The sequence below is a fragment of the Antechinus flavipes genome, chromosome 4, assembly GCF_016432865.1.
Source record: "Antechinus flavipes isolate AdamAnt ecotype Samford, QLD, Australia chromosome 4, AdamAnt_v2, whole genome shotgun sequence".
NCBI lineage: Eukaryota > Metazoa > Chordata > Mammalia > Dasyuromorphia > Dasyuridae > Antechinus > Antechinus flavipes.
In genome coordinates, this window is record NC_067401.1 from 28,724,749 (window position 1) to 28,746,654 (window position 21,906).

General features: G+C 41.0%; 1 protein-coding gene across 1 annotated transcript in view; it reads left to right on the forward strand.

Moving 5' to 3' along the window:
• SLC6A4 (solute carrier family 6 member 4) overlaps nt 1-21,906 on the forward strand; it is a 54,531-nt gene that overhangs the window by 22,941 nt on the left and 9,684 nt on the right. The window contains exons 2-13 of the mRNA XM_051992241.1: nt 401-852; nt 3,967-4,101; nt 4,627-4,846; nt 5,897-6,035; nt 7,128-7,262; nt 7,666-7,769; nt 8,266-8,393; nt 10,046-10,158; nt 10,992-11,123; nt 12,097-12,196; nt 12,971-13,071; nt 20,134-20,301. Of these exons, the coding sequence (XP_051848201.1) occupies nt 510-852; nt 3,967-4,101; nt 4,627-4,846; nt 5,897-6,035; nt 7,128-7,262; nt 7,666-7,769; nt 8,266-8,393; nt 10,046-10,158; nt 10,992-11,123; nt 12,097-12,196; nt 12,971-13,071; nt 20,134-20,301 (1,818 nt within the window). The 5' untranslated portion in view covers nt 401-509. The remainder of the gene's footprint in view (nt 1-400; nt 853-3,966; nt 4,102-4,626; nt 4,847-5,896; nt 6,036-7,127; nt 7,263-7,665; nt 7,770-8,265; nt 8,394-10,045; nt 10,159-10,991; nt 11,124-12,096; nt 12,197-12,970; nt 13,072-20,133; nt 20,302-21,906) is intronic.

Consider the following 21,906-nt stretch of genomic DNA (forward strand, 5'->3'; position numbering starts at 1 on the left):
TCTATAAAGCATTCACAAACATTCAAGTGTCTGTAAATGTCAGTAGCCGAGCTTACCTACTGAAACAACTGTCTGAGCTCTCCCCCTTCCTCCCCCCGCCCCGCTTTTAAACTTCCATATAGTCCTTCATCTCTCCTCTTGGTGATATTCATCTTCCATCAGTAAACTTAAAGAGGTTGAAAATGCTAGTTTCAATCAGAAACTAAAAGTTCTCCTGCTCTACAGAGATCTTCCAAACCCCAGGGATTTATTATATTAGCTTGCTCTAAAACCTTTTTTTAAAAAATTAATTTAAAACATTTTAAGATTAATATTTGAGATCTGTTTTACCTCTTCATTTCCCCTCCCCAAAGCTCCCCAGCATCTAATCTTTTTTCCCTTTTCTGTGTTTTTGAAACAGGACCTGAGGTCTAGTAACTGTAAAGTTGTGAGGGCATCCAAGAGCTGGAGGAGAATTCTAATTCCAATTGGCTGCAAATGAACATGAGCACCATCTGCTAAACACAAGGATGGAGACCACCCCGCTGGATTCTAAAAAAGGGCAGTCAGCCTGCAAGGATGGAGAAGACTGCCAGGAAAATGGCATTCTACAGAAGGGACTGACTGGTCCAGGAGACAAGGCAGAAGCAGGACAAATCTCAAATGGGTACTCAGCCGTTCAGAGCTCCAGGGAGGAAGGGGACGCCCAGAACTCCAACGCAGCTGACAACACCGCCCTAGACACTGAAGTCCACCCAGGGGAGCGAGAGACCTGGACCAAAAAGATGGACTTCCTCCTCTCAGTCATCGGCTATGCTGTGGACCTCGGCAACGTGTGGCGCTTCCCATATATATGCTATCAAAATGGAGGAGGTCAGTATCGGGAAAGGTAACGTGTAGAGTTACGGACATGAGGTCTCTGGTGAACCTGCGTCTCTTCTGCAGATTATTTAAGATACCTTAAGAAGTGAATGAGGGTCCAGGGATAATACGTGTACATTTGTACCATGTATCTTTAAACGCTTCCTCACAACAACCTTGTAAATTAGGCAGTGCAAGGGCTCACTGCTTCAATTTTACAAATAGAGAAAGTGACTCAAAGAGATGGAAATTACTCAATACTGCACATCAAGCAGTGGTGGTGTTGGGACTTGAATTCAGAACCCTTCCACCTGTACCATGTAGCTGTTTGAACTGGGAATTAAAACTCAAACTTGCCGGATTGTTTGTTAATTTTGCTAAAGGTCAGATCATTTGGGAGACCGTGTGTTTGAATAAGAGTTTAAAGCAAGTCCTGAGATTAGTTTCATGGTCTCCTTGGGAATCATCTAGAACAGGAAGCTGCTAAAACCTGAGCTAAATCTGGAGCCAATATGGTGGTATCCAATCAAGACAAGAGCCTTTTAATAAGCACCTACTATGTGCTGGGCACTGTTTTGAGATCTAGGGGTAAAAAGGAATGCAAAAGACAACCCCTGTTCTCAAGTTACTCAGTCTAATGGGGAGACATTATGTTTATTTATTTTTAATACACATTGTTTTATGATTTATGTTGGGAGAGAAAAATCAGAGCAAAAGGGAAAAACCATGAGGGAGATTTAAAAAACAAAACAAAACAGAAAAAAGAAGTGAACATAGCATGTGTTGATTTATTCAGGCTCCTTGGTTCTTTTTCTGGACACAGATGGCATTTTCTGTCCAAAGTGTATTGGGATTGCTTTGGATCACTGAACCACTGAGAAGAACCAAGTCCTTCATAGTTGATAATCACACACTCTTGCTGTTCCTGGATACAATCTATTCCTGGTTCTGCTTGTTTTGTTCAGCACCAGTTCATATAAATCTTTCCAGGACTTTCTCTAATCAACTTGTTCATCATTTCTTATCGAACAATAATATTCCATTACCTTCATGTACCCACAGCCATCCCTCAAATGATGGGCATCCACTCAGTTTCCAATTCTTTGCTACCACAAAAATAGCTGCTACAAACATTTTTGCACATGGGGGTCCTTTTCTCTCCTTTATGATTTCCTTGGGATACAGACCCAGTAATGTTACTGCTATTGTGTGCAAAGGGTATGTACAGTTTTATAACCTTTGGACATAGGTCCAGATTGCTCTCCAGAATGATTGAATCATTTCACAACTCCACCAACAATGCATCAGTGTCCCAGTTTCCCCACAGCCCTCCAACATTTATCATTATTCTTTCCCATGTTAGCCAATCTGAGAGGTATGAGGTGGTACCTCAGAATTCTTTTAATTTGCATTTCTCTGATCAATAGTGATTTAGAGCATTTTTTCATATAACTATAAATGAGGGGAGACATTATATAAGCAATTGTGTACAAACAAGGTGTGTCCAGATAAAATGGAGATAATCTCAGAGTTAGGGTGCTAAGATTAAGGCTTGTGACCAAATGAACTCCTTTAAGGCAAAAATGTCACCCTGTAAATCTTTACGTTCACTGCAGTGTCTAACATAATACCCTGCATGTAGTAGGTGCTCAATAAATGCTTGTTGAATGAAGGAGTGACTAGACCCCCACTTCTGGACTATAACAAAATGGAACCTACAGATGGACAGAAGTGAATGTTCATTTGTCTGTATTCTTCTTACCATATGTAGTTAGGAAGAATCAAGAAATAAAGGTTATCAGTTTGTCCTCCTCCTTTTCTGGACCTCTGGTGATAGGTTTAAGGTCAGAAGGCTTAGTGGGAATTTATCCATCTGTAATGAGTTTGCATTTCATCCTATAGGTAATGGGAACCACTGAAGATTCTGGAACAGGGGAGTGCTCTGGAATAGGATTTGGGAGATCCCATCTAGATTCCCTCTGCCTCCTTACCTCCTTCCCATGACCCTCTTAGTGACATTGACTATTTATTAAATTTTGCCAGAAACACTTCAATTGCCAAATAGAACAATGGGACCATTTAGGAAGAATACTGGAATATCAGAAATACTCACTTGGGATGAGAATCAACTTCTCTTTGTCCCAGAAAGGGTTTACCTTTGGCTTGGATTTTTTAAATAAGGGGATGGGTCTCTTGTATTTTTCCCTGACACTTTCCATTTAGGAAAGATTTTGAGAGGAAAGATGCTGTAGAAATACAGGGTAATTCTCCTTACTTATTCTTGTGCTAGACTCTCAAAATGTGGCCACCAGGACAATATTAGGTTCCTATCATTCTCTTCCTCTGAAAGCATCAATGAATGCATTTTTATTAAAGCTTTTTATTTTCAAAACATGAATAGATAATTTTTCAGCACTGACCCTTGCATAGCCTTGTGTTCCAAATTTTCCTCCCCTTCTCCCCACCACCTTCCCTAGATGACAATAGATGTTAAACATGTTAAAAATATATGTTAAATCCAATATATGTATACATATTTGTACAATTATCTTGTTGCACAAGAAAAATCAGATCAAAAAGGGAAAAAATGAGAAAGAAAATAAAATGCAAGCAAACAACAACAGAAAATGCTATGCTGTGATCTGTTCCCACAGTCCTCTCTTTGGGTGCAGATGGCTCTCTATCACAAGAATACATTTTTTTAATGGAAGGGAAAGCTATTCAGGAAAATCACCCTCCCTATCAAACTCCGGGCAAAGGCAAATCCTCTCTGTGGCTGTGAGCAATCCATCAGACTCCTGTTCTCTAGATCTCTATTGCACTGGCCTTGTGGACACCTGCATGTGCAGACACTGCCTCTGAGGGGTGGTCCCCGTTGCCAATGCGATGGAAACCAGGAAATAGAGTCAAATATTGATCACTGTGGAACTATGGCAATAGAACATTCAAAATCCCCAGATAGATGAACTCAGGATTTTAAATCCATTCTTTTCAGATCCAGATTCAAATTCTGATTGTGGCTGCGGTCTATTAGACATCTGACTTCCCACTTCCTAAAGTGCAGATATCCCTGTTTTTACCCAATGAAGGGATGGTTAGAGATGAAATTCCTTTTTCTTGTTGCAGGGGCCTTCCTTATCCCCTACACCATCATGGCCATTTTTGGTGGGATTCCTCTGTTCTACATGGAGCTGGCTCTGGGCCAATATCATCGAAATGGCTGCATTTCAATATGGAAGAAAATTTGCCCCATTTTCAAAGGTAAGTGAATTGCTGGTGCTGGTCCTAGGACATTCGAGGAAGATTTGTTTTTCCTTTAGCGGGGGTGGTAAGGGGGGAGAAGAGACCCCCCACGCCCCACAGCTTACAGCGATCCTGGGATTCCCAGGCTCTCATCGATGTGAATTATAAGGAGCAAGAAGAAGAATTTTAGATTCTTGATGTCTTGTGATTCTTTGCTTTTTTAAAAACAGTGACTTGTCAATAGGACCCAATAGATTGGATCAATGTTTGTGTGGCATCTGAAGGCTTACAGAATGCCTTATCTCTATTAACTTATTCCCGCTCTACTTATTCTCCTTATAAGGTACTTTCTGGAAGTCACCCCAAGGAAGTGCTCCCCAATGCCCTGGAGGCCTCCCTCTTGGTCTTTTATTATTTCCAAAAAGTCCCGGGAGTATCCTCCATCATGCTTGACCTCTACTCTGGGTCGGCCCACCTCCTTTGCTGGCCCTGAGCATCCTTACTCCTTAAACGTCCACCTGACCCCTGTCTCTGACCCCGCAGGGATCGGCTTCGCCATTTGCATCATCGCCTTTTACATCGCCTCCTACTATAACACCATCATGGCCTGGGCTCTCTACTACCTCATCTCTTCCTTTACGGATCAACTGCCCTGGACCAGCTGTGAGAACCCCTGGAACACCGACAATTGCACCAACTACTTTTCGGAAGGCAACATCACCTGGACTTCCCACTCCATATCACCTGCTGAAGAATTTTATACGTAAGTGCATGTAAGTGATTTTTGTTGGGGGCAGGCCATAGGAGGCAGCGAGGGGCTGTTAGTCCCTCCTCCATTTAACTCTCTCTTTATAGAGAGGAAAGCATGGGGGCAATAGGGCTGGCCTGAGGTAAGACTGTGAAACAGTTCCCCGCAGAGGGGAACGTGTGCCTGAAAAATTCCTGTTGTTCTAACTGAACTTGTCCTTCCATCTCTTCCTCCATCAAAACTTCTCTTTCTTTACTGCCCTTTTCTCCACTGTCTGAAAAAAATGTGATAAGCTAATTCATACAAAGATGATTGTTTTTAGTTTTCCAGGAATTGAGGGAAGGTAGTTTATTAACCCAATGATTTTAACCTTTAAGAGTAGAATTTCAGAGGCAGGATTTTCCAGGGTTGCAGTGAAGCCTTCCTAGTATCCCTTAAGTCACAACACATCAGTGACTATTACACATTTCTCTGAAGTTGGCCCTGGGGACCCCAAGTGCTGAGAAGGAAAGAAAGAGGTCAGGAAGTTCATCTGTCAGTTTTATTCTTTTTTCAGGTAATAGTTAATTGAGTCTGCTATTCCATTCTGAGAAACATAAGCAAAGTCAATCTGTGTTTTTCTGGAAGCCCAATGTCTAATCAAATCTTGAGTACTCTTAAGTGTACCATGACATGATGGATGCCCATTTCCCCCCCTTGGAATAACCTCAGAGCGACATACATACATACTCACATATTCATCTTTCAGTCATTTTCAGTCATATCTGATTCTTCAAGTCCCCATTTGAGATTTTCTTGGAGTTTTTTTTTTTTTTTAGTGGTTTGCTGTTTCCTCCCTCCTTCCTTTTCTCTGTGTCTCTCCCTCTCTGTCATCTGGCTCTCTCTGTCTCTGTCTCTTTTTTCTCACTTCCCCTTTCCCCTACCATTCCTCCTATCTGTTCCTTCTTCCCTTCCCTCCTCTTTTTTTCACATGTATGTACATACACATGTGTGTATGTGTGCACTCACAGAATGAGATGATTTCCTCCTCCTATTCCTCTAATGGGCTTTTCTGTCTCATTTCAGGCGCCATGTCTTACAGATCCACAAGTCTCAAGGACTAGATGACGTGGGGGGCATTAGCTGGCAACTGGCTCTCTGTATAATGTTGATCTTCACTATTGTCTACTTTAGCATCTGGAAAGGGGTCAAAACATCTGGCAAGGTGATCTATTGCTTGATGATCTAGTTCTTTTTTTATTAAAGCTTTTTATTTTCAAAACATTTGCATGGATGATTTTTCAACATTAACCCTTGCAAAACCTTGTGTTCCAATTTTCCCTCTCTTCCCCCCAACCCCTCCCCTAGATGGCAAGTAATCCAATATATGTTAAACATGATAGAAATATATGTTAAATTAAATATATCCATTCATATTTATACAGTTATCTTGCTGCACAAGAAAAATCAAATCAAATAGGAAAAAACTGAGAAAGAAAATAAAATGCAAGCAAGCAACAACAAAGAGTGCAAATATTATGTTATGGTCTACACTCAGTTCCCATAGTTTTCTCTCTGGGTGTAGGTGGCTCTCTTCATCACAAGATAATTGGAATTGGCCCGAATCATCTCATTGTTAAAAAGAGTCACAAATGATCTATTTCTTAATGATCTATCAAAATGTCCCAGAGAATCCTCATACCCTGAACCCGGGTTTCTTGCTACCCATGGATGACTAGAGCCAGGAGACAGCATTGCTTCTTTCAGAGGAAGTGATAGGAACCTAAGATTCACATCTTATGGCCACATCTTGAGAATCTATCATAAGAATAAATAAGAAATAAATTTGTATTTGTATTAATTTGTATTTCTATAGAATCTTTCTTCTCAAAATCTTTCCTAAATGGAAAATGTCAGGGAAAAAACACAAGAGACCCATCCCCACATATAAACCCCAAACCCAAGGCAAATTCCCTCCATGACAAAGAGAAGTGAGTCCTTCTGGGATTCCAGGATTCTTCCTATATGGCCCCACGCCATTCTATAGGGCAGTTGAAACATTTCTGGCAAAATCCAAGAAAACTAAAAAGTATTCCACAATGTTCAGACTGTGCACAGCAAATATAAAACTGAGAAATTATCTCAAGCTCAGTGATGGTCACTGACCATCACTTCCATTTTCCCCTACCCCAATGATGTTATCAAGCAGAAGGGGTAACATCTCCAGCCACAGAGGTCTTTAAGGATAGGAGATGTCTGTCTTTAAGGATGGCTGAGGGGTCATCTGCCTTCTCTTTCCCTCTCCTCTCACTTGCAGGTGGTGTGGGTAACGGCTACTTTCCCTTATATCATCCTGTCCATCCTGCTTGTAAGGGGGGCCACACTGCCAGGAGCTTGGAGGGGTGTCCTTTTCTACCTGAAACCCAATTGGCAGAAGCTCCTTGAAACTGGGGTAAGACAATGGGAACAGCAAAGAGGAAAAAATGAGGACTTTACTTGCCAGTCTCTCATTGCCTTGATGGAAGGTCCACTCTCTCTGAATAAGTCCCTATGGTCCACTACTATGAACCCTAGAGAGCCTAGAATCGGGTGGGGGAGATGGGAGTGGGTGATGGGCAGTGATGTTTGAAGCTCCAGGACAGGTGGGACTGGGAGCTGGAGTTGGGATAATTCATCTTGAGCTGGACAGGAACATGTGTCATAGATAGCCTTTACTGGGTATATTTGTAGTGCTCCCTTCTAAGACAACTTTCCATCAGTCCCAATGGACTGGATCTTGGTGAAGGTATGTATCGGTGCTCTCCCCCCGATTCTGGCTTCTCTTCAATCCATTCTTCCCCTTGCTTGCGTTTCAGGTCTGGGTGGATGCGGCGGCTCAGATTTTCTTCTCGTTGGGTCCTGGCTTTGGTGTCTTACTAGCCTTTGCTAGCTACAACAAATTCAACAACAACTGTTATCAGTGAGTGTCTTGGAGCGTTGGGTATTTCGCCACTGGAAAAGCATCTTCCCATCCTGTGGGGCCATGGAGTCGATGGGGAATTCTAGGAAGAACTCCTGCCTTCAGAATGACGTGACAATGAATGGTCCCTTTACCATTAGGGGATGGAGAGTGAAAGGCAGGGAATATAAGAATTCTGATGTTACTTTTTATTAAATTTTAAAAACTCAATCTGGTCACTCTTGCCGAGGGAGACTTGAGCAGATGTCAGAGGGTAAGCATGAGGGAAACACCGGATGAGGAGTTAACTTTCTTCCTGTGTCACTTCCTTAGACTTCAGTTTCTTCATCTGTGAAATGGACTGGACTCTTAGGCTGGTTTTTTTCTGGTCTTTTCTGGCTCTGAATCTGTAATCCTGTGAATGTCACAGACAGCAATCCCTGGGAGGAAGTATCATAGAGTGGAAAGGTCTCTTCCTGCCTCAGATCCCATAGTCTGTAATGTTCTGCTTTTTCAGAGATGCCCTGGTGACTAGCATTGTAAATTGCATGACGAGCTTCATGTCTGGATTTGTGATCTTCACTGTGCTCGGTTACATGGCGGAGATGAGGAATGAAGACGTGTCCGAGGTGGCTAAAGATACAGGTAGGAGACTGGATTCCATTTATTCTCTATGTCCTTAGTTGGGTCAACTTGATTAAGGCTAAGGAGACTGGTGGGGGGAAGGAGAAGAAGGCTAACTTGCTCTTTTACTCCCTTTAGTTATATAATATGTAATTTATTATTTGTAAAATACTATTATATGATGTAATGGATTATCTGCATATATGGATATATGTTTCAAATGATACCTCTTTTTAAGGTTTTCCAGGCTTTAGAAAAACAACATCTTTGGAAATGTTGAATACTTTCGTGTGTTCTTGATTTAAGGGTCAAAAACCTGGGTACAAATGGCAGCTGGGGACAAATGATTTTGGAGAAGCCATTTCCTCCAGCTTCCATTTCCTCACTTGTAAAACATGGGGGTTAAAATAATAGCCTTTGAGTTTCCTTCCATCTATGATTTTTAGCCTGTTTGACATCACCATCTAAGTACCCCACCATCATCCTCACTTAACATAGTCCAAATTAATCATTTTATTCTCCCTGTGAAACCAGTTCTTGATTTCCTTCTTTTTGTCAAAACTAGTCCCCCAAGCTTAAAACCTCAGTTTTCTTTTTTCTCATCTGTAGGACTTTGTTCTTCATCCAACCAAGTTCTTTTTTTTATTAAAGCTTTTTATTTTTCCAAACATATGCATGGATAATTTTTAAATATCGACCCTTGCAAAACCTTGTCTCCCAGTTTTCTCCCCCTTCCCTCACTCCTCCCTTAGATGGCAAGTAATCCAATATATGTTAAACATCAACCAAATTCTTTTGGTTCTTCTTTAATCCTTTCCCCTTCTCTTCAGTTCCCATTGCACCTCATCTGCTCTAGGCCTTTGTCATCATACAATACCTCCTACCCAGCCTCCCTGTCAGAGGAAGATCCCTTTGATAGCTGAATGGAGGATGGACTGGGGTGGGGAGAGATTTATGGCAGGGAGATCCCCTCCTCCCAAAACAAGTTATTGTAATAATGTGGACGAGGGTGATGAAGGCCCACGTCAAGCTGGGGGGCAAGTAAGTGTCAGGGGAGAGAAGGGGGATTATGCAGGCGATGTTCTGAAGGTAAAATTAGCAGACCTTAGCAACAGGTTGGATGTGGGGAAGGGGCTGAGACAATGAGGAATAAGGGATGATACCAAGGTTTTGACATTTGAGAAGAGGCAAAAACTGGCCCCCCAAAAAGAGCATATCTGATTATTAGACAGGAGAAAGCACAGGGACATTCTTGCCAATGACTTGGGTGAACTGGACTTTTTTACTTCTGGAGCTTCTCCATCAAATACAATTCATTCTGTATTTGTTGGTACATTGCTCTGGGAAGAAGTTTAAAGCTGCTCTGAGAGCTTGCTCCCCCAGCAGGGGTCTGTCAGTCCCCATGGGGCTCACTGGCCCAAGAGGGAAGGGATCCAGCCTAAACCATCTGCTCTGACCCTCTCCTTTTACAGACAGGGAAACTGAGGACCAGGCAAGTAAAATGACTTGATTTAAATCCAGCTCTTTGGAATGCAGGGCTCTCCCAATAGGCTACGCTGACTTTCCAACCTTCCCTCAGATTTTTTAAGCTCCAAGTTTCTTTCCTTCATATTGGTTGGAGGCCTTCCATCCATGGCAGAGAAGGCCTGGTGACTATCTCCTTTTCTACTTAGGGCCCAGTCTCCTTTTCATCACCTACGCGGAGGCCATCGCCAACATGCCAGCCGCCACCTTCTTCGCCATCATTTTCTTCTTAATGATAATCACTCTGGGCTTAGACAGCACGGTGAGTGGGCTCTGTGGGGGAAGAAGTCCTGGCAGGGGTGGGGTGGGGGGCAGGAGGGAGGGCATTTATGCAGAGACCCTTCACCAGGAGACTCTATGAAACCTTGGAGGGCTTATCCACAAACAAATCTCCCAGGACTCGGAAAATCCTTCCCTGATTTATCTTTTCTTGCTGTTTTTTTTTTAATCTTTCCTATATAATTTACCCTTTCCCAATCTATCTCTCTTCTATTCTCCTCGAGAGGCGAATAGAATGCTTTTATAACAAAGCATTAGAAAAGAAATTTTTAAGTTTGGGAAAACCAACAAATTTGATGTCTCCATATCTATGCTCATCCTTCCCTCTTTGCAGAGTAATATAGTTCTATTTGAATACACAAACACATATATATGTAAACAAATGCATATATGTATATCTACACACCTGTAGTTCTCATGTTGTGTCTGAACATATCCACACCACATGTATGACTCTTTATATGCTTATGTGCACATGTATTTATTAATGCACACATGCATGTGTGTATATTTATTAATGTCTGTTGTTTGGACTTAAGCTTAATCAAATGATGACTGCTTAGTGACGGAGGGGAAGCCCTTCCCCGTGCTGATTCTTGGGGATCAGCTGTGGCCAAGTACCCTCCTTTTCTCGGCCAGTCACCCAGTCTCTCACTTCCCTGGGCTGAAGCTGACCGGACATGAGCTGGCTCCCATGCCTACGCCCAAACCATTATCCCCATACCAGAAGCTATCAGGCGTCAGGGGCCCCAAGTGGCTCCCCAGCGACTTCTCCTCCATGGGGTTGAGGGCTTATTCCTCCAACGGACTTCTCAGTTCGCAGGACTTGAGGGCGTGATCACCGCGGTGCTGGATGAATTCCCCCATTTCTGGGCCAAACGCCGGGAGTGGTTCGTGCTTGCTGTGGTCATCACCTGTTTCTTTGGATCTCTGTCCACCTTGACTTTTGTGAGTACTGACTGCCCCTGCCCCTGAGCCTTTCCTGGGCAGGCCCTGGAGTTAACCCAAGTCAGACCTTCACAATCTGAGTTCCCAGTGGGAACGATCAGAGAAGCCATTTTTAACATGAGCGAGTTGGCGACTTAATGGGGGCCTCTATCTTAACTTCCAGGGGATGATTGATTCCTGCCTTTTTACAGACTCCTTCATTTTCCTCCAATGAATACAGCCCTTTTACTTTAGCACATGAGAGGGTTAAAGTCCTTTAAAAAGTTAAGGAAAAGGTTGATCTCTGGAATAAAGCCCAAGCAAAAAAAGGAAGGGATAACTATGGAAAAGATAATGTGTCTGGAGAAAGAGCTGAACTTGGAGTTGGCAGAGAACTGGTTCAAATCCAATCTCTGAACTTCTTAGCTGTGTGACTGTGGAAAGGTCTCTCCCAGACTTGGTTTCCTTATCTCTAAAATAGGGATAATAGCTGTATTGCCTATTCCCTAAGGTAGTGTGACAATCAATCAACAAATATTTATTCAGAACTTACTATATGCCTGGCATGGAGCTAGGGATTGGAAATACACAGAATAAAAATGTACAGAATAAAATAATCCTTGATAAGATAAGCAAATTGCTTTGTAAATCCTAAAGGTATATATAAATGGCGATGATGATGATGATGATGATATGGGGACTTCTGGATACTAAAATTAATGTCTCAATTGAAAAGTCAGAATTTCTTCAGGGAAAAAAACTTTATTTTTTATTTTCAAAAGTATTTTATTTTCCAAATACATGTAGTTTTCAACATTCTTTTTTTGTAAAACTTTGTGTCCTAAATTTTTCTCCTTCCTTTCCTTCCCAAAACAGCAAGCCAACTGATATAGATTAAATATGTGCAGTTGAAAGAAACTTTCATTAACCCTTTGATTACTGATAGGTATTAATAGCTGTCTCTAATGACCAGATCTCGTTTTTTTGTTTCCAGGGAGGGGCCTATGTGGTAAAGTTGCTGGAAGAATATGCCACCGGACCAGCTGTTCTCACTGTGGTGTTTTTAGAAGCGATCGCCGTGTCTTGGTTCTATGGTAAAAATACTCTTTTAGCCAGTTGGGAGTCCTGTTGAGTAGAACAGGGAGGGCTCTGTTGCCACAAAATGAGTGATCACAGAAGGGGTGACCTCCTATTAATGCATCTGGAGGAGTTATCTTCACTGACTACTTTCTTAGAGAATTGAATCCCTTCTTCCTGGCCACAAATGGCTGATCTTTTTACTAGGTCCCGAGTCAGGAGGACTCATCTTCCCAAGTTCAAATCTGACCTCAGACACTTACTAGCTATTTGACTCTGGGCAAATCCCATAACCCTCACCTGTTTCCTCATCTGTAAAATGGGCTGGAGAAGGAAATGGCCAGTATCTCTGCCAAGAAAATGGCATAAATGGGTCATAAAGAATGAGCCACGAGTAAACTACAACATGGACACTGTGTCATGTCTCATTACTTTCTGCAGAATAAGATGCTTAGAACTGGGGTATAGATGGACAACTCCATGAGTACAAGGTATTCCTTGAAAAATTTCAACAGACATAATCAAATGAATCTTTAATCGGTTACAAATTAATCAATAACTACATAGATGAGTCCAACATAGCAATACCTGACCACCCACCAATGACCTTACACTCGGCTACAGAGGCAGGGACCAGCAAACTCAGGGGGAAAATACTCCCTCCTCCTCCCCCTCCCCTGCCACTCACACACACACGTGCTCTATCTATATCCTGTTGAGACTCTGGTCCATGAGTGTGCTGGGGAACAGGGGCTGGAAAATCCATGTAACATGACTTTTCCTGTCTCTAGGTATCAACCAGTTCTGCAGCGACGTGAAAGAAATGCTTGGTTTTAGCCCCGGTTGGTTCTGGAGGATCTGCTGGGTAGCGATCAGCCCAATATTTCTGCTGGTGAGTTATGATTTCCCTATGTTCTTCTTTGCTTGAGGAATTGACTTTAATGCTCTTTTTTTTTAATCTCACTTTTCTGCTTAGAAATCTATAGTGCTTCTTTCTTACCTATTATACTGATTCTAATATGATTCTGTTGTGTCAAATCAGTCTCGTCTTTGACTTATGTTTGAATCCCCTGTTTGCCACAAATTGCTGATGAGAGTCTGTACAAAGCCCCTTTCTCCTCAAAGACTCAATTTTCCCATCTGTAAAATGAGACGATCCCTCCTAGCTCTAAATCTAATTCTCATCTTTCATTCCTTCCCTGCATAGGCTTTCTTGCATCCATCAAGGAGGTATTATTGCTGTCTTGTCCATGGGACTTTGTGGCCTAAGAAATACCTAAGTCTAGGTTCCAGTTAAAAACAGAAGTGATTTATGGTTGATAGATTACGAGGAAGGGAAAGTTCATTCCTCTCAGCTTCTGTAACTCATGCTCTCACACACACATATTTGCACATACTCAAATCCCATGTGGATTGTAGTTGTGTCTTTCATTCTAGAATTCATTTGGGAGGGGAAGGCCCTCAGAGCTGGCCGGGACTGGAACAACTGCTGTTTTATACTCACTCTGAACCATCAACCAAAACAATGAGCAAATCAGGCTTGGCTGGGGACCTATTCTGGGTTAATCCATGAGAGCCAGAGTGAGTTGGGTTGAAAGTAGCTTCCATATGGAGAAGTGGGAGGAGGTATGACCAGCGACCTGGTTGAGAGAGGGGATCCTGGTGGCTGGCGTCCCCCCCAAATCTCAGTCAGAAGGAGCCTCAGGAATGGCCCAAATTCTCCTTTTATAGAGTAAAAATTACTCAGAATAGGAAAGTGGATGGCCCAAGGCCCCTGGAACTGAACAGGAATCCTTTCTATTCAGAGACTACAAGTAGTCAAGGAAAGGCTCTTGTCCTTTCAGGAATCTCCTCTCCTTTATGACTATTGAAGTCCACTTCAGACTTGGTTTCTGCTCTGAGACATCTTTCTGTAGAGGGCACTGCTGGTTCTCAGCAGAGATTATTTCTCAATCTTTCAGAGGAAGGTCTTTTGATCTTCCTCGGTCCCTTTAGCTCTTGAGGATTAGGGCCACAGCCAAACACAAACAGTCTCCTACATTCTAGTTTTTATCTTACTTTTATCTTAGTTTTAATCCTCTTGATGTGGACACGAATCCTTCTGATCAAACAGTCCTTTCTGTATCTTTGCTTTCCAAGCAACTCTGGTCATTCTATGCCATGTATACCAACTCACACAAATTTTAACTCAAATCCTGTAATGACTGACACGTCTTCATGACTTTGCAAGTTGCCTTTCTCTGCTCAGAGAGCGCCCCTTCCTGCTCCTCTCCCTGACTACCTCCCCATATCTTCCTCAGATTCTGGCTCAGAATTTTAGGGAGCTTACCATAAATGATACCCCTCAACTGACTATTCCTCTCTCCTGTATTGCCTTAGTGTTTTATGACCTTCACTTGCATGTCAATGTGTGCATTTATTCACCAATGTTTATAGCTAAAATAAAATTAATTTGTCCCCAACAAGACTGCAATTCTTTGAAGAAACTGCCCAAGTCTTGTAATTTTTTTATATGCTCAACAGTATCATTTCCAGTTCTTTATACACAGTAGACTAGTTTGCATATAGTAGAGAATGCTAAGACATAATTTCAAGGGCCTTTGGGGGAGATTTTCTAGAAATCTGAAAGGGGGATAGATATTTTTAAAGGAAAAAAATATAACTGATGCTTATACCAAAAACCAAAGAGCTACCAACAAAACAACAGAAACTACCAATTCCTGTTTCTTCATTTCTAAAATGCAAGCATCGAGGTTATCCTTGATGAAAACCCAAAAAAGAAATCTGCAGGTTTTGGAAAACCAGCATTTGCTACTGTTTATATTTTAATAATCCACATTTCATTATTACACATAATGAAGAGATTGAGAGAATGGAAGATCTTCCTGTTCTTGAGACTTGTAGATTTTGCATTTGATGTGGGAAAGCAAAAAGGAAAAGTTGAAGGCTTTCCTTATGTTTCATACATATTAAAATTATGAAAGACTCCATAAATCACTTTGTTCATTCTACTGGGTACTGGAATCAAACAAAGTGAAGCTAAGGAGATTCAAGAAAGAAGGAAGGAAGGAAGGAAGGAAGGAAGGAAGGAAGGAAGGAAGGAAAGAAGGAAGGAAGGAAGGAAGGAGGGAAGGAAAGTGAAAGGAAGGAAGGAAGGAGGGAAGGAAAGTGAAAGGAAGGAAGGAAGAAGGAAGGAAGGAAGGAAGGAAGGAAAGTGGAAGGAAGGAAGGAAGGAAGGAAAGTGGAAGGAAGGAAGGAAGGAAGGAAGGAAAGAAGGAAGGAAAGTTAGTCTAACTATCTATAATGAAAAAAGGAAGATAAAATATATCCATTCTCCAGACTACTTGTAACTACAGAAGCAGTGAACAGAAGAGGAGCAAACCTTCCTCTGAGCACATGCCTTATGCCTTCCATCTCTGACAGAAATGTGTCACCTCAGGGAAGGCCACAGGATATTTCCCATCTGTCCCAAAACAATGCTTTCCATCTATGTCAGAACAAGGTAACTTCCACCTCCTCCTGCCAGCTTGATCTCCTAACAACTGAGGGATGGAGAACTTCTGCAGCATCTTTTCCTTTGACTTTAGGCTTCCCATCTCCTGCTGCACCCCCTTTTCTGACTAATCTTCATCCTTTGGAAGGAATAGGAATGAATTGCGACTTCCTATCTGCCTATCTGACCAGATGCCTCCCACCCCATACTGCATTTTAATCTCCAGCCTCCTTAGGGAAGAAAAGCGATGTGTTATTCTCACACTTGGTCATACCCCTCATCTCCCAGCAATTCTACAGTTCCCTGCCAATGCTTGTTCCTGCCCTCCCATGCCTGGAATGCTCTCTCTCCTTTGCCCCCATCTATTGATCTCCCTGACTTCTTTAAAGTGCTAACTAAAATCTCATTTTCTATAGAAAGATTTCACCAAACCCTCTTCAATCTAGTGTCTTCCTCCTGCGCATTGTCTCTTATTTATCCTATGCACAACTTGTGTTGCTTATATTTGTTTGCATGTTATCTCTTTATAATCTTATTAGACTATAAGCTCTTGGAGGCCAGGGGATTGTCTTAATAAGTGTTTATTGAGCGATTGATGGAATAAGTTGGTCCATAATAATGTAATTTCTGAAGAGGTGAAATAGGTAAAAAATGAGCTGGACCAGAACCAAGTAGAAGGAAAATAGTAGACTGCATAATATTTAGGAAACTGTGCAGTCTTTTCAAAACCCCCAGTGTGTCCCTGCCACAAAAACCTATCTCTTTAATACCTCTATTTTCCTAGTGACATTAATGGGACCATGAATCATGGGGTGCCATAGTCTTGGAAGAATTGAAATTACAAGTAACCCAAAAGGGAAATGGAAACACTCTTAGTAGTTATAAAGATTCCCAATGAGAATTTATTTATTTTTAAATGTAGTAAAAATATATCAAAGTTGGGGCAGCTAAATGGTTCAGTGGCAGAGTATCAGACCTGGAGTCAGGAAGACTCCTTTTCCTGAGTTCAAGCCCAGCCTCAGAGCTGTGTGACCCCGGGCACCTATCTGCCTCAGTTTCCTCGTGTAAAAATGAAATGGAACAGGAAACAGCAAACTATCAGTATCTTTGCCAAGAAAACCCCCAATGGGATCACAATCAGATATGACTGAAAAATGACTGAACAACAACAGCATCAAGGTCAAGTAAGACCAGAAAAGGAAGTGAGCTGGTTGTAAAGTGAGAGAAATAACAGGTGGACAGCATGATCATTATACACTGGACGCACCAAAACAATAAAAACAACAATGATGACAACAGAGGAAGGTTCACAGCCTTAAGAGGATTGATTAAAAAGACAGGGATAAGAATTATAAAGGATGAGAGGCTGCAGAAAGGTAGTAATCTGCATTGATGGGGTATTCATAATAATGAAATTACGCATTCATCACAGCAACAAATAACTCTTGGCTGGTGGGCAGACTTGGGGTGCGGAAGAATATGGTGGGAAGTTCTCAGCATAATTCACATGATGTCCCTACAGTCTCTAAAAGTAAACAGTATAATGCCCAATTAACAAGAGACAAATCCATTTAACCACCTCTCTGTTATTTAACAGATCACCACCCTGGCCATTTTTATTGCCATCTTGGATAAACAACTGGTAGCGTACTAAAAATATTACTCCTCACTAGCTCCCTATTTTGACACTGAAACTAAACAGCAAAGAGAACTTAATATAAGAGATTTGGGAACACTGAAGCAAAAAAGCAGATTATTTGAGAAACTAGAATGAATAGAACAGAATGGACTGGCAGTGACTCTTAAACAAAGGACTGTCTCTTGGTTCCCAAATGCGTCTCCCCAAAAGGTATCTGCTCCAAGAGAGAATGAGAAGAAACAAGAGAGTGGCACATGACCCTGGCCTGGCTTCCAGTTTGAAAGCTTCCCCCTTCTGAACTCCAGAAAATACTGCTGGGGAGATTAATAGCTATTTAGTCATTTCCCATTTTATTATCTGAAGACAAGGGGGGAAAAAAAGGCTATAAATAGATGTTTAACCACACAAATAATTTACATTACTGTCTTCTTTATGAGCATGAAATAATAAAATTATATTAAATTAAGGCCAATAAGGCTTCAGCATGGTGGTTACTAGGCAAAACTGATATTTACACTCTCTCTGGAAAGCAAACTAAAATAAGAAAACCCATCAAATGGGTGTTGGGGGTTCACTGTGGAAATTTTCTGGGTCAAATATTTCACTGAATTTTCAAATGAAAATTACATTAGGTTGCTTCTTCCTCCTGTAATTTCTTGGGTTATGAGGACCCATGGCAGAGAGTCATTCATTCAAGAGATGCTCCATGGTGGAGCTCAAAAGCAGAGTCGGGGGAAAGAGCCCCTTCCCTCACTCCGCACAGTGAGGATCAGGGACCTCTGAGCCCGGGAACAGAACAGAGAGATAAAGAGAAAGGGTAGAAAGTGGAGAGAGGGAGAAATAGGAAGTCACAGGGTTTAGAATGAACCTGGAAAATGAATCTGTGATACGAGGATGGGCCTTCTGCATCCCAGATGGGCATTGATCCTGCTTACCAAGGACTCCATGGAAGGAGATCCTGTTACCTCTCTTAGGAAGCATTTCAAAGGTTCACAATCTTCTCTGTCAGTCAATTTATCTTAAAATTTAAACTAATTCTTGTGGCTTGAGAAAATATTTGTTATTATAGTTATGATTTCTTCTGCTGCTGCTGTCAGTGAAATCAGAAAAGCTTGTCATCTTAGGAAAAGGCCTTGTAGCCTCAAGAGGTTAGTTATGTTCTCTCCAGACCCAATTATACCACTTCCTTTTATTTTTCCTGGTGGGCCCTACATCATCTTCAATGTTTTATTGTGAATTTAAATTTTTTATAGGGGATAGGAATAGGGACTTAGCCTGTGATTTCACTAAGAACTCTCACATGACACACTTTATCAATGCAGATTGGTTCATTCTCTATGTTAGAATCTTAAAAATAAAAAAATTGTTTTTATGAGACAATAGGAATTAAGTGACTTGCCCAGGTTTATCCAGATAGTAAATGTCAAATATGGGAAACTAGATTTGACTCCAGAGCCAGTGCTCTTAGAATTGTGAACTTAGAATCTTTTTTTAAGCTTTGTATTTTCAAAATATATACATAGATAGGTTTTAACATTCATCCTTGCAAAACCTTGTGTTCCAAATTTTTTTCTCTCCCTTTTTCCTAACCCCTCCCCTAGATGTCAAGGAATCCAATATAGTTTAAGCATGTGTAATTCTTCTATACATATTTCCACATTTATCATGCTGCACAAGAAAAATCAGATCAAAAAAGGAAAAACTGAGAAAGAAAACAAAAAGCAAGCAAACAACAACAAAAAATACTATATTGTGATCCACACTCATTTCCCACAGTCCTCTATCTGGGTGCAAATGGCTCTCCCCATCACAATACCACTGGAATTGATCTGAATCACCTCACTGTTGAAAAGAGTCCATCAGAATTGGTCACCATATAATCTTGTTGTTGCTGTGTACAATGATCTCTTGGTTCTACTCACTTCACTTAGCATCATGAACTTAGAATCTTGACGAGTTGTAGAATGCTGGGTTGTTAATGATTTGTCCAGGAGCAAGATTTAAAGCTTACGAAGAAAAGATATCTCATAATAGCTCAGAAATATCTTCTAACTAGTCAGGCTCTAGCTGTGATCAAATTCTCCTCCTCCACACTAGGGGAGTTAAGCTGAAACTAATATTCACCAAAAAATGAAGACTTGGGAGAAGCTGTATATAACACAAACTACTTATCTCCTTTCTGACCATTAAGTTGTTCCAACAGCTGTTTATTATTTCAAAGGTCATTTATTAAATCTAATCCAAGGACTCTAGGGAAATTAAACCAAAGTGAATCAACTCTTGTTATCGAGGATCTTTAAAAACCCCAAAGAGATAGACGAGATCTGCATATGCTGGGATATGGTGGGAATGTGGAGGAGAAATTTTATTTATTTTTCTTGGAAGCATAGAACCTAAAAGAAATGTGGACTTTATATTATGTTATTTATTATTTTATATTTATATTAGCCAAGACTGAATTTTGGATGAGAATTTGGCCATACTTTAGGAAAACTGAAGTCTCTAAAGATGGTGTTAAGTGAAAATGGTGATTTTTGAGTCTAAGAGTTCTGTCTGGGGCTCAATAATTGTTTGGAGTTTGTCTGAAAAGTTTCCTCTCAAAACCCCACCTATTCCAGGAGTTCCATTATCCCTCCACTGCTGCAGGTAGCAGGCTTTCCTTCCATGACTGCCCTTCTTTATACAGGTCCTCCTTTAGGTTCCATGTATGGGGGACCTTTCCTGCCAGAGTAGTGTGCTCAGTTTATCTACCTGATATTCCCTATGCCCAAGTTTTTAATTATCTATGATCTCATTGAACGTTCTTGACATCTCTCTTCTAGTTCATCATCTGCAGTTTTCTGAGCAGCCCCCCAGAACTGCGGCTCTTCAATTACAATTACCCTCGCTGGACTGTCCTTCTGGGCTACTGCATCGGGACTTCTTCCTTCATCTGCATTCCCACCTATATCACTTATCGGTTGATCGTCACTCCAGGGACATTCAAAGAGGTAACACTTCTCTCATGTACAGGGGAGGGATGGCTAGGAAGGGAACAGTCCTTGTACCATTGTCTTTTTAAGGGAAATGTCCAAATGGTATTAAATTCACCGAGAAGAATTGAACAGTATATGTTGTTATACCATGTTTTTTTTTAAATCTTGTTAAGCCTAACTACTAATTTCAGAGTATCCTAAGGCAATCTAGAGATTTGGGGGAAGAGTAGAAATTCTCTTAATCAGATCATTGCCCCACTTTCAGATCAGATTTGAGTACAGATACTTGATCTGGGATGACCAAAGTATGATGACACAAAATTTCTGGCTTATACATAATGAAAGAGGGAGATGGACTATCCCTCTCCCAACAAAGAAACACAATTGTTTTCCCAGATGAGAGTCACAATATCTGAGGCAAGGTTGTGGAAGCCACAGTTATCCTTCAACCAGATGCAGATCAGTAACTCAAATAACCATCTCCATGCAGAGAGTCATCCCTTAGGAAGACTGCTGTGAGAGAGGCGATTTTCAATACGTTCTTAATGTTTAAAGAACATTGAATTAATCACGTGATTTGTTCAGATTGTTTATTTTTGGCAACATGTACTAGTAGTTGACTCCAACAATTAGAACACTAAAGGCCTGAGAAAAGGGTCATGGGTTAGTACCTGTAGGAGTCATTAACAAACATCAGTCTACTCCAGAGAGAGACCCTCTGAGTCCCTAACATAATTTCCATCAGCTGTCTTGAAGGTGGGTGCCATTGCTGGTCCCAGGTGTGCTGGACAATACTTGAAGAATAGATCAGCACAAATCTATTCACACTTCTAGTTAAAAGATCTACTGATAGGAGTCGTGACTTTATCTGTATGACTTTGGGCGTGTTATTTAAACTTTTTGAGTATCAGTTTTGTAATCTATAAAATGGGGATAACGCTTGTTCTCCCCATCTCACGGGATCATGTGAGGATTTGTATCAAGAGTTTCACAAATCTTATTGCATTATATAAATGTCAGCCACCATTATCATTATCATTATCTGTGAAAGTCAGTACATTAAAAATCAAATCCCTGTAATGGGGACACACTAGAATCATTCCCAATAAGATCAGGAGTGAAACAAGGTTGCCCACTATCACTATTACAATTCAATGTTGTATTAAAAATCAAATCCATTCAAGAGTCAAAGTGAATTAGAACAGAAAAGAATGGACAGAGTCAAAAAAAAAAGTTCATAGGATCATAGAATTAGAACTTGTCTCCAAGGGGCCCCGAGGTCAGCCAGTAAAGTGTAAGCTTTTGAGGGGAAGGACTGTCTTGCTTAGAACAAAATACATACTTAATAAATGCTTGTTGAATGATCTAATTTTTGTCCAATGCCATTTTACAAGTGAGGAAACTAAGTGACTTGTCCAAGTTTATACAGATAGTAAGTAAATGCAGTATTCTTTCCATTGAACCAAATCAGTTAATGTCCTCACAGAGCTTACAGTATAGTACAGCAATATGACTTATACACAGGCAATTATAATGTAAAATATCATTCATAAATGGTGGGTTAGATCATATAAAAGAGGAAAATTCTGTCTTGAATAAGAGACATGCTAAAAGTTAATC